The sequence below is a fragment of the Sinocyclocheilus grahami genome, unplaced genomic scaffold (assembly GCF_001515645.1).
Source record: "Sinocyclocheilus grahami isolate Dianchi unplaced genomic scaffold, SAMN03320097.WGS_v1.1 scaffold444.1, whole genome shotgun sequence".
In the NCBI taxonomy this organism is placed as follows: Eukaryota; Metazoa; Chordata; class Actinopteri; order Cypriniformes; family Cyprinidae; genus Sinocyclocheilus; species Sinocyclocheilus grahami.
The window spans coordinates 399303-411542 of NW_015505623.1; the positions used below are offsets into that span (position 1 = coordinate 399303).

The 12240-nt window shown below is 42.4% G+C and overlaps 1 protein-coding gene across 1 annotated transcript in view; it reads right to left on the bottom strand.

The window, feature by feature from the left end:
• The window catches only part of LOC107552246 (histone deacetylase complex subunit SAP130-like), a 41707-nt gene that overhangs the window by 10784 nt on the left and 18683 nt on the right, over positions 1-12240 (bottom strand). The window contains exons 14-16 of the mRNA XM_016234102.1: positions 11462-11639; positions 11128-11226; positions 8576-8931 (exon numbers count right to left, since the gene is read on the bottom strand). Coding sequence (XP_016089588.1) covers positions 8576-8931; positions 11128-11226; positions 11462-11639 — 633 coding nt within the window. The remainder of the gene's footprint in view (positions 1-8575; positions 8932-11127; positions 11227-11461; positions 11640-12240) is intronic.

Consider the following 12240-nt stretch of genomic DNA (forward strand, 5'->3'; position numbering starts at 1 on the left):
AAGAATGGCAGACACACACAACTCGTGACATGGGCATGACCTCAGGACACCTCCCCTTTCCCTCCTTTGCATTCCAAAAAAGGGACGCGAAACTTACAACAAGTCAACCAGATTCACAAATAATATGTTGTATGTCTTATATATATGCTTGATGTGTTTCATGTAATCGGTACAACTTTAATCAGTGTTTATTACCTTTTTAGGAAATAAGGTTATTAAAATGTGTGTAATATGTGAAGTTTAATCTTGAACGTATGGGCACGACAAATGCAGAATGTTGAAATGAAGTAAACTTTAATAGTATGTACAATACTTGCATTTAAGAAACTTTATAGAAGTATTAACAAGACTTTTATAGATGGTGTCCACATGTGATAAAAGTGAAGCTTCGTGTTAAGGTATGCACGCCCCGCCTTGCATCAAATCGATTGGAAGAGCGCGCCGTGGGACGGACTTGTGCCACAGGCCAAAACCCCACTGCAACACAGATTCAATTGCTTCTCGCCGTTTACTCTCGAGTGAAGGCTTTTGCCGCTTGCTCTCCCGAACGCAGGCTCTTCGCCACTTTCTTTCTCGAGCAAGGCCTTGTCGCCGTGTGGAGAGCACTCTAACTTGTGCTCACAAGCTGAACCATCAGGCGATCAACCATCTAAGAACTCAAACACTTCAGTTGAAGCTTCGTAACTCTGCAGAACGCAAAGTCTTGCTAAAGCAGACTCTCTCTCAGAAGAACCAGAGGCTCTTCCGTAACCCGGCAACCAACCAATCCAACGAGGGATCTCCCAAAAGGACGTCATCCAAATGTCATTCCGGCGCCAAATCAACTGACAATCAGCAACGGAAACCCCTCCAGTAGCCACGAGGAATAACTCCGCTTTTCAGCTGTCACCCAAAGCAAAACGCAAGTACAAACAATATCTTCTATCTGCTGAACTGACGCTGGTGAATTGAGCAGTCAAGATCAGAAAATATCTGCGAATTCTCTCAGGCTGAATTTAAAACCACTCGTGAAAACGAGTTAGAAATTTGAAACTTCATGCAGCTCCGTTAACTCACTTCTGAACTGTATATGTGTGTGTGTGTGTATTTTAGCTTAGTTTTGATGTAATCTAGAATAGCCAATAAAATTTGTGTTTCATTTATAAAGAATCATTGTCTGGTGTCATATAACTTTAAAGTCAAAACCTTTGCCAAAGATCACGTTACCTCTCTAAGAGTTTACAAATGATCAAAGAACGTATTAGCCCGTGGCCAGGGAACATACATATAGTCAAATTGGTAATATACACTGACATTAACTTCTCGCTGGCCGAGTAACTGATAGAGTGTAAACTATCAAATTTGAAATCAGTTTTAATCAGGAGTCCTTTCAAAACCTGAGCTAGAAATAAAATTAATGATTAATTCCCTTATCAAGAATTAATGAGTTAAATTCCTTACATTTAATGGTGGAGAAAAGAAAGCTGGCAGATTTGACTTGAAAATTATTGACACCAAGATAATATTATGAATCTTGTCTATTTTTATCCGGAAAAATATATTAAAAGATAGAGAAACTGAGTTTGTTGTGTTACTGGATATTTTATTAGAGCATACCAGCATGTGAATGAAAGTGAAACTCGAGATTGTTGTTTAAAATTGAACTGCAGTAAAACATTTAATTTTGTCTACATTTAATATTGTGAAATCTCGATCAAGTGAAATTGTGCTTAAATCCATGCGTGTTTTTGTCTGTAGAAATATGTGCTGATACCCGCCGAAGATATCAATAACTTTGAATTAATTGCAGTAAATCTGTACGTTAATTTACCTCATTCTAACGAGGTGAGATGGTTCAGCGCTGTAAGAAAAGATAATAATCTATAGTGCTTTTTGGTTGTGTAGTGCGAGATGCGCTGACATCTCACTGACAACCCACAGCTAGTAAGCTCACATGCGCATGCTGTGTACATCACGATAGCAACAGCCGTAACCCGGAAGTTCTAAGAAACCCTTTCCGGAGGTAACTTTTAGTCCGCCAGCACCATTTTGTTAGCTGTTTGTAAACAAATAACCAAGCTAAGCTATTAGCATTGAAGGCTAGTGGTTAGCACGTAGCATTTTGTGGTCTCAAAGGCAAAATGTGTTGCAGTGTTTGAAGTGTTAAAGTGATTTGATTAAGTTACATCTGAACGTTGTCTTTCGCTATTTCATACCGATTTCATCCTACCTCTCTCTCCTCTTCTCCTCCCACTGAAAAGGAACACTCCCAAATGTGAACGTAATAACCTTGTGTACGCAATCATAGTGTAGGATATCAGACCGAATCAGACAATCTAAGATTTGGTCAAAACCAAGTTGAGGCACGAGGAGTCACAAAAATTCCACAGAGGCCCAAGACAACATAATTACAGTTCCAGCTTCCACATAGCAACGATATCTACTGACTAATTTAATTATAAATTGCTCTTATTATCTAGTGACCATAATTGATCGCTAACTCACTGACTGACGATGCAATGTCAAAGCCAGGACCAGGGCCAAGTTCAACTCCAAGCAGCAAGAACCTGGACCCTTTCCTCTGCTCATTGCAGGCGCCTGACTCAGACTCAGGCCCCCTTCGAATCATGACTGCCATAAATGTCCACGACACATCTGTGTCCGATGCAGCATTAGCCCTGTGGTCGGTGAACTCAGCTATCAGCCTGAAGCTATTCAGAACATTGAATAAAGGACAGCAGAGCCTCCCACACGTCTCAAGACACAGCCGCTTCCCTCTAAGTCCCTGGTCGACAACCATGGCTACCTCTAAGATCATCTGCACTGTGGACATACGATGGAACAACAGACACCTAAGTCACTACTTCCTCGTTGTCCCCAACCTACCTCATGACATCTGCATTGGAGCAGACATCATGGTCCGGTTCAATGCCTGTGTGGACATCGTGAACGACGTCATATGGGTTCCCCTGTCGCACCAAATGGCCACTGCAGTCAACCTCAAGAACCTTCGATCTGGTCAAACAATGCCAGACGCATGCACCATGATCAGTGAGCAGGAAGCTGCAATACCTGCCTACAGCAAGAGTGTCAGCGTCCGCCTCAACATGCGACCTGGCCAAACTCTCAACAGTAAGCTAGGCTTCTTCCAACCTTCCAGGACCTGCCTAAGACTAGGACTGACCTTGGAAGCAACACCTCTCATTGAAGTGTCATCTCGTGCTGTGTACGTATTGTTCAACAACTGTATGGCCAAAGATATCAATATTCCCAAAGCCAGTCACCTGGGATGGCTCATTAACCAGACGTTCCATGACTTTGAGCTAACGGTACCGGTCATAGGCCACATACCAGTCCAACTACTGTCAGATGAATGTGATGACACAGGAACGTTCACAAGACCCAATGGAACCATTGCCATCACTTCTATTCTGCCAGTGTCCAGAGAAAGCGTCTGCCGATCAGAAATCACAGACGACACTCACCTTGCAGTCTACGCTGTCTCAACACAGCTCGCAACAGAATCACCTGCACAGGTGACCATCACGGCCCAGAGCCCCTCAAATGACTTAACCATGGAGGAACCCTACACCGGGTTCGCCGCACAAATCCAACAGATCCTGAGTGAGGCGGATGCCCTCCACAAGGAAGCAGACCGCCAAGGACTCAAAGAGGTTCTGTACAAGTACAAGGACTCCTTCGCAAAGGACTCCCTGGACTGCGGACTGACCAACATCCACAGTGTGCGCATTCCGACAAGCCCAAATGCACCACCCACATTTGTGCGACAGTACAAGATTCCAATAGCATCATATGAGCCAGTGCAAGAAATTGTTGACTCCATGCTGGAAAAGGGGGTCATCCGGCCCTGTAACAGCACATACTCTGCTCCGATATGGCCAGTCATGAAACCCAACGGCAAATGGCGACCCACTATCGACTACCGCAAGTTGAACCAGCAAGTACCCTTGTCACGATGGCCAATGACCCAGTTGGACCAAGAGATTCCCAAAATCAAAGGCTCAACGATCCTTTCCACAATGGACGTCGCCTCTGGATTTTGGACGATCCCGGTCCACCCTGATGACCAACACAAGCTGGCATTCACCTTTGCCAATCGACAATACACCTTCACACGGTGTCCCTTTGGCTATGCCAACTCACCAGCTGAATTCAACATCTTCCTAAACAAAGCATGCCCTGATGCCAGAACCAGAGGCAACCTCGTTTACGTGGATGATGTGCTGTTGAAAAGCTCAAATGTGACAGACCACCTCAAAGAAATCGATCACGTCCTGAACCAGCTGACAACAGCAGGAGCAAAGATCGCCCTCCACAAAGGACAATGGGGCAAAACCAAAGTAAAATACGTCGGTCTGCTAATTGGACGGGACGGTATTGAACCACAGTCCAGCAACAACAACTCCAAAAAAGTGTGGAAGGTCGAAAAGCCTACTATGACCAAAAGGCCTCTCACCAGGAGCTTAATGTTGGAGAAAAAGTATGGTACTACAGCTTCGCCCAACCAAGGCAGAACGCTCCCCATCGCCTGTCAAAGAAATTCCTACCTCCCTGGACAGGACCCCATGAGGTTGTGGACAAGCTCTCACCTGTTGCCTATCGAATCAAAATCAGCCAAGGGCGCAGCGAGCCAGTCCTTCGATGGGTCCATCGAAACCAGAAAAAGAGGCACCAAGGCTCCAACTGACAGGAAAGGGGGGAAGATCAAACCAATTGACACAGACCAACAATCTCATACTCTACACCACACTAACTTATGTCGTGGTTGAAGTAGTATGTGTCTGCCAACCAAAAGGATTGGGATAATAAGCTTTCTCTGCTACTGATGGCCGTCAGGGCCACCCCTCACTGGTCTACCGAAGTGCCCCCGTTCGAGATGATGACGATACACACTTTCCTCCGCCGCACTGCTAGGACCAACCTCAAGTAGAGAGGAGGTACTCCACACATGTGACACTCGTGTGCCGTCTCACCTCATTCGGTGTCCTTTTGTCTCTTTGTTTTTTTTCTCCTTTGTGTCTCTCTTTGTGTTTTTCGTTTCTCCCTCTCACTACAATTTCCTTTCCCCTCTAGTCCCCTCATCAGGGAACTCCCTTAACTCAAAATTTAAATACAGGTCCCGAAACTAGGATTGACTCCTTTGGTGAAAGGAGTCAATCCTAGTTTTAGGACCTGTATTAAAAAAAATTTTTTTTTGTCGTAAATCGTTGAAACCAATGGCTAGTTGACACCCCAGCGTGTACAGCTACCCTCACCTATGATCGACACGACACTGCCACGCACATTATCCTACCCAACCAAACTTTATGGATCAATGTCCCTAAGGGTTCGATCCTCCATACTGACGATTTAGCATTGTACCACCTTACCGACGACGAGTATCAGGCCGAACTCGAAATCTCACCCTTTTTCAAACAGCCTTCCTTCGTCCTCGATCCAGAATTGGAAGAAAGGATGAAAGAGGAAGGAACGCAACTTATTGATTTGACTCCTGTTGATGCAACTCTAGAAGCTATCTCTCGCCTACCGCCCGCTGGCGCGCCAATCATTCGGTCTTGGTCTGCCGCTGACACAGCGCTTTGCGTTTCTACTATTGTAGGATATGTTGTGACACTGGCACTTGCCTTCCTCCTCCACATGCGAGTGAACGCCATCCAAGAGTCTTTCAACATGGGCACGCACGGCGTCCCGCACATGTTCCGACGTGATAAAACTGACCAAGAACCTGAATTTGAGAACTCAACAAGCCTAACTGAGATTACGCCTATACTGCATTGTCGAACCTCTGACAGCTAGAGTAATCGAAACGACCCAATACTAGATAACCCTAAACAAAGCACCCCCATCTCATCTCAAGTGTTCCTGATCCAACTGTCCCAAATTACCTAAGCCTTGCACCAGGATTCAGTTAGTGATGGAGATGTTGTTTGTATTCTGTGTGTGCCTGTTCTCTCTCTCTATGCCTCTTGTTCCAGTGCCCGCCGATGTTCGCACCGGGAACATCACCGCGCAAAAGGGGGATGTGTAGGATCTCGGTCTTCAAACGGACCACTTACACTATTGAGTCACACATGAAACAATCACATTCCATTGAGACAAACTGAGGAGCCCCTATGCAGCCAGCTGTGGTCGTAAAACTCATGCAGGGTTAGTGAAGTGTTGAAGCAGTTCCTGTACTATCTAGCTTATCGTCTCAAGAGACTCAAATAAAAACAGTGCTTAAACCCAACTCAAACTAGGATACAAACTATCTTTGTTTTACGGGCTTTCAAGGACCAGATGTGTGATACCCATGACCATTTAGCACATTAATTGCTAAATCTGATAAACAGAAAGCGACAGATTAAGAGCTCCTTGTCCAGCAAAAGAATGGCAGACACACACAACTCGTGACATGGGCATGACCTCAGGACACCTCCCCTTTCCCCCCTTTGCATTCCAAAAAAGGGACGCGAAACTTACAAGTCAACCAGATTCACAAATAATATGTTGTATGTCTTATTTATGCTTGACGTGTTTCATGTAATCGGTACAACTTTAATCAGTGTTTATTACCTTTTTAGGAAATAAGGTTATTAAAATGTGTGTAATATGTGAAGTTTAATCTTGAACGAATGGGCACGACAAATGCAGAATGTTGAAATGAAGTAAACTTTAATAGTATGTACAATACTTGCATTTAAGAAACTTTATAGAAGTATTAACAAGACTTTTATAGAAGGTGTCCACATGTGATAAAAGTGAAGCTTCGTGTTAAGGTATGCACGCCCCGCCTTACATCAAGTCGATTGGAAGAGCGCGCCATGGGACGGACTTGTGCCACAGGCCAAAACCTCACTGCAACACAGATTCAATTGCTTCTCGCCATTTACTCTCTCGAGTGAAGGCTTTTGCCGCTTACTCTCCCGAACGCAGGCTCTTCGCCACTTGCTTTCTCGAGCAAGGCCTTGTCGCCGTGTGGAGAGCACTCTAACTTGTGCTCACAAGCTGAACCATCAGCCGATCAACCATCTAAGAACTCAAACACTTCAGTTGAAGCTATTTGTGTTTCATTTATAAAGAATCATTGTCTGGTGTCATAACTTTAAAGTCAAAACCTTTGCCAAAGATCACGTTACCTCTCTAAGAGCTTACAAATTATCAAAGAACGTATTAGACCATGTCCAGGGAAAATATATATAATTGGTAATATACACTGACATTAACGTCTCGCTGGCCGAGTAGCTGATAGTGTAAACTATCACATTTGAAATCAGTTTTAATCAGGTGGACCTCGAATTTTCAGATACGAGTCCTTTCAAAACCTGAGCTAGAAATAAAATGAATGATTAATTCCCTTATCAAGAATTAATGAGTTAAATTCCTTACACATGAAAGGCTCCAATACAGAGCGGCACGAAGCACTCCTGCACATCCCATGTGCAGAATGATGCGCTTGAAGCAACAAGGGGTCACAGCGCGCAGCATAGAAAAGTTCAAAGATACTGATTTTAACAGTTTTCAATTTCAGTTACTGTGCGCGTGAAGAACCATTCATAGTGCTCTGTACGCCAGTGTTGTGATCTCTAACATACACCCGGTAGAAAGTAACATGATTTAGAATTAGCTATAAACTCCAGCAAGATATAAAGTAATTTTATGCAAAACCGCTGATGTTTATCTACAGATCAAGTATAATAATAGGAACATTCTATCATCCTTGAGAGAGTTTCGTCGTCTTGACTGTCGTAACTGAACGCGGCGCGCAGCTTGAATGCTGAATGGAGGATGACTGACAGCCGCAGATGAGAGAAGGGTTTATGTGAACTTGAAGTTAATGACTTAAATACTCATCTGTACCTCACATTATACTACGGAACGGCCTCAGAACACTTGAAATATAGTGCACGGTAACTTTATGGTGCTTTATAATGTTTTTGTGCCTTTCATGGGGCTTAACAAAACCACAGAATAGTATACACACTATATCGGATTTGGATCCGTCTCGTCTGACCGATACCCCGATCCAGCAGAAAATGCCAGTATCGGAGCGATACCGATCCTGAATATCGGATCGGCGCACCCCTAAATTTTATATGCAATATGCTTCTCAGGTTTATTTCCTCCGTAAATATTTATCTACAGCTGGAGTAAACATCTGTTTACTAAATGCAAATGGGCTTCATCCAAGATACTTTTGCATTCATTGACTTCTCTTATATGTGGAATATTTGGTTTTATTTGAAAAAATTAAAAACTCCAGTGTGAATCAGTTTTTAATAATTTCACTATGTTCTCATATTTTACCTTTACATTTAGGGTTTCACCATAACCTGATACAAAAGCTTGTTTTCTCTGATTTTTGCACAACGATAAACTATGTAAAACTGCATTTGAAGTAATTTATTCCAAAATCATCAGGTATGTCATTTTGTTTGATGGACATACAGTAAATAGAGTATCCATCCTTGAATTAGAGTTTTTCATCCTTGAAGCAGTGAGCATGGTTAAATAACCAATATCATAAGGTCAAGTGTTTATAGCTGTTATGACTGTATAGGAATATGTGGACTCCTGTTTTCACAAACACACCTACCTGCTTGTGAAGTATCCATTGGCTCAGTTTCCTGTTTCACTTTAAGCTCTGGAAGGGTGGAGCTCAGGGCAGCAGTGCTGGTGGCCGCTGGCTGAGTGGGAGAAGCCACTGTATTGGCCATGGAGGCAGGCACAGGGGGAGTGACAGCCATGGCTGCCGGCAGGGCTGAAAGAATGGCAGTGGGCTGAGAGGGAGGTGTCGGAGCTGGTGGAGCCAGAAGGGTGGGAATGGCCTGTGAATGATGCTGAGCACGAGTGGACAGCGGCTGCTGCTCACCTCCGTGACACGGAAGAGCCTCCACGGTTGCCATGACTGGGGACGCCATAGCAACATGAACATCAGATTTGGGCTTCACTCTGATTACAGAAAAAGAAGAACCACATTACACATTCAGATCTGCATGCATAAAACCAGTTTTAGACAATCAGATCACATGCATGCAAACACTGTTAACAGGGTTCCCACATTTGATTTTTCCAGCAATCATTTAAAAAATAATTTTACAGTGATCACACCCAATTTCCAGCAGATTAAATACTGCAGAACTGAACATAACTAGGAAGAAATTTCCATGGCTTTTTCATATACTTGGACACAATGAAGTGGAAATAGTGAAAGTTAGGGTGGACATTTTCTACAATTTGGATTTTGCATAGGCAGGGTTCCTACACATTTTCCATTTCATAATTCCATACTTTTCCAGACTTAAATTTCTCTCACTAGATTTTCAGACCATATTTAACATAAATGGTACATACAGCATTATTAGTCATCCTAGGTGTATATGACTTTCTTCTTTCAGACGAATCCAGTCAGAGTTATATTAAAAATTGTCTTTGATCTTACAAGCTGTTTAATGCCACTCAGCGGGTGTTGCATGCATCCATCCAAAAGAAGTTGCGCAAAAATGCGCCCATACATACATACATACATAAAAAAAAAAAGTGTCTCACACTTTGGGGGTGAACAACGGCCTTCTGTAGTGAATCGATGCGTTTTTGTAAGAAAAATATCCATATTCAAAACGTAATAATAACTTTAATGTAGCTTGCGCTCACTGTTGTAAAGGGAAGCAGTTCCGGGCAGATGACCTCTGAGGTCAGCGCTGCGCATGCGCCAGTGAGTCTCGTGAAAACCAACGTTTGTTAACAGGAGCAAAGGAAGCAGAGTTTCCTTACTTTAGCAAAGGAAAACCAGTCTCCTCTGGGCTTATATCGAAATCCTCTGACATTCTTCTTTACAAATCCTCGTTTTGTACTTCTAATTAGTGACCGTTTTTTTGTTTTGATCTCTCCGCTGCGTTTCCACGTGCGTCACTTCCGAGCGGCGCATGCGCAAAGCCGACCTCATACGTCATTCCCCCGGAACTGCTTCCAGTGTACAACAGTGTGCGCAAGCTAGATTCAAGTGATTATTACGTTTTGAATATGGATATTTTTCTTACAAAAACGCATCGATTCGCAACAGAAAGCCTTTGTTCACCCCCAAAGTGTGAGACACTATTTTTTAATGGATGGGCGCATTTTATTTAACTGCACCCGCTGAGCGGCATGAAACAGCTTGAAAGATCAAAGACCATATAACTCCAACTGGATTTGTCTGAAAGAAGAAAGTCATATACACCTAGGATGACTTGAGGGTGAGTAATTTATGGGCTAATTTTCATTTTTGGGTGAACTAACCCTTTAATATAGATCTACTTGCTCATAATTTTGCTTTCCTTAGGGTAGTACCTCTAATAGATGGATCAGTGTGGATTGTCCTATATGCTAAGTTTAATGGTTTCTCGTATATTTTTTATTTTTGCAAAGGCTCTTTTAGAGGTTCTGTAATATGGTGCTAAGAATATCCTGAAAAATCACCTGCAATATAATCTGTATTTTTGCATAATGAAAAAGTGCACCTTGAATTCATTCGGTGATATTTGACAGTCACTAAAGAATCACTTAACAGCAGCCAAGAAAAAAAAAAAACACTTCTTGTGTGATAAATTTATTTTCATTAAATTTATAATTTTCTATTATAGAAAACTAAATGGGGGCAAATGTCTGGAAATTCAAATATTTTTCCATACACTGCTTTCTTTTTTTCCATACTTTTCTAAAGTATGGAAATTACTAAAATCAAATTCCATACTTTTCCAAACTGCATAGGAACCCTGCATTGGATTTGGAGGAGTGGGCTGTTGCACTCAAAAATGCAGGCAGACGAATGCATGTTAGCAGAGACGTCCTGTACACACCACCAGAGTGAGTCATTTTACTGGAAGATCCAGTTATGACATTTTGATTAAAAAATATGAGGTGAAAAATATTAAAAATATACATGGAATAATCATTAACAATAAGATCTGTAACATGCACTTAGAAAAAAGAAAAAAGGATGAATTTAATTTAATGCCGACTTCACTTCCTTGAGGTTTTAAGGCCTGGAAATCACACTTTAACCCTGATAGTTACAAGTTATCCAGGACTGTGGGAACCCTGTTTTAGGAACATTGTCTTTTGTCCTATTTTGAATAGGATAAGGAAGGATTTTCAGGCAGGGCTTACCCCACTGGGCGAGGGGATCCTGAGAGCCTTATCCCACTATCCATTCGGCCAGCGTTATGCTCACTTGGCTGTGCTGGGATCAGACTTTTACGCACTGCCCTAGAAATACACCCCAAAAGTGGTCTTACACTATTTTAGCAACATCTTATTTGTTTTTAAAGATGCAAGCACACTAGGCTGGATTACTTCTCAGGATATCAGTAATGAGAGACTTAATTAATTAAACTTAAATTGTTTATATATGATGGATAGTTTGGCTCCTCAGTAGTTAACATACTATAAATACATACACTATGAAACTATAGTAAAGGCTGTGGCGTGAAAGCTGACTCACCCCTCATTCACAGGTTTTTTGCGAAGGATGCTAGGTCGAGGGGAGGAGATGAGTGTGGGTGCACCTGTAGCCACCCCCTGGGGGTGTGTCTGCACCATTGTAGCGACAGGCTGCGTGCCACTAAAAGCGCTCCCGACTGGATTAGTGACAAAAGCAGGACTTTCAGCCAAAACAACACCTGTATAACAAAACAGATAAATTTTTTTAATGTCTTTTTTGATAAATTTAATCAAATTAATTAATGCTTGCTGAATTAAAGCATAATTTTTTCCCACAAATAATAATAACTGGAAAACACACTTTTGCTGAAAAATGATGACATACAGTGATCAGTTTAAGATTTAAGATTTTAAAGGGGTCATATGATGTTGCTAAAAAGATGTGGAAACATTATTTTCCACATACTGTACATTATTGTTTCTCCTCTATGCCCCGCCTTTTTGAAACGTGTAGATTTTTACAAAGCTCATCGGTCTGAAAAAGTGAGGTGTGCTGTGATTGGCCAGCTATCCAGTGCATTGTGATTGGCCAAATACCTCAAGCTTGTGACGGAAATGTTACACCCCTCACCATACTGTTGATGTCGTGTCCGGCCGGAGCAACGAGACAAAAACATTAAAACCCATTACAAACGAGGCATTTGTTGCATCCAGTGGGGACATAATTACTGATTATAATGACTTGTACTGTCTTTTTACGCGTTGCGTTGCATCGCGCCGCGTAAACATAAAACCATGTCTGCATTTGTGATCGGAGAAATGACAAACAACAAGTGCTAC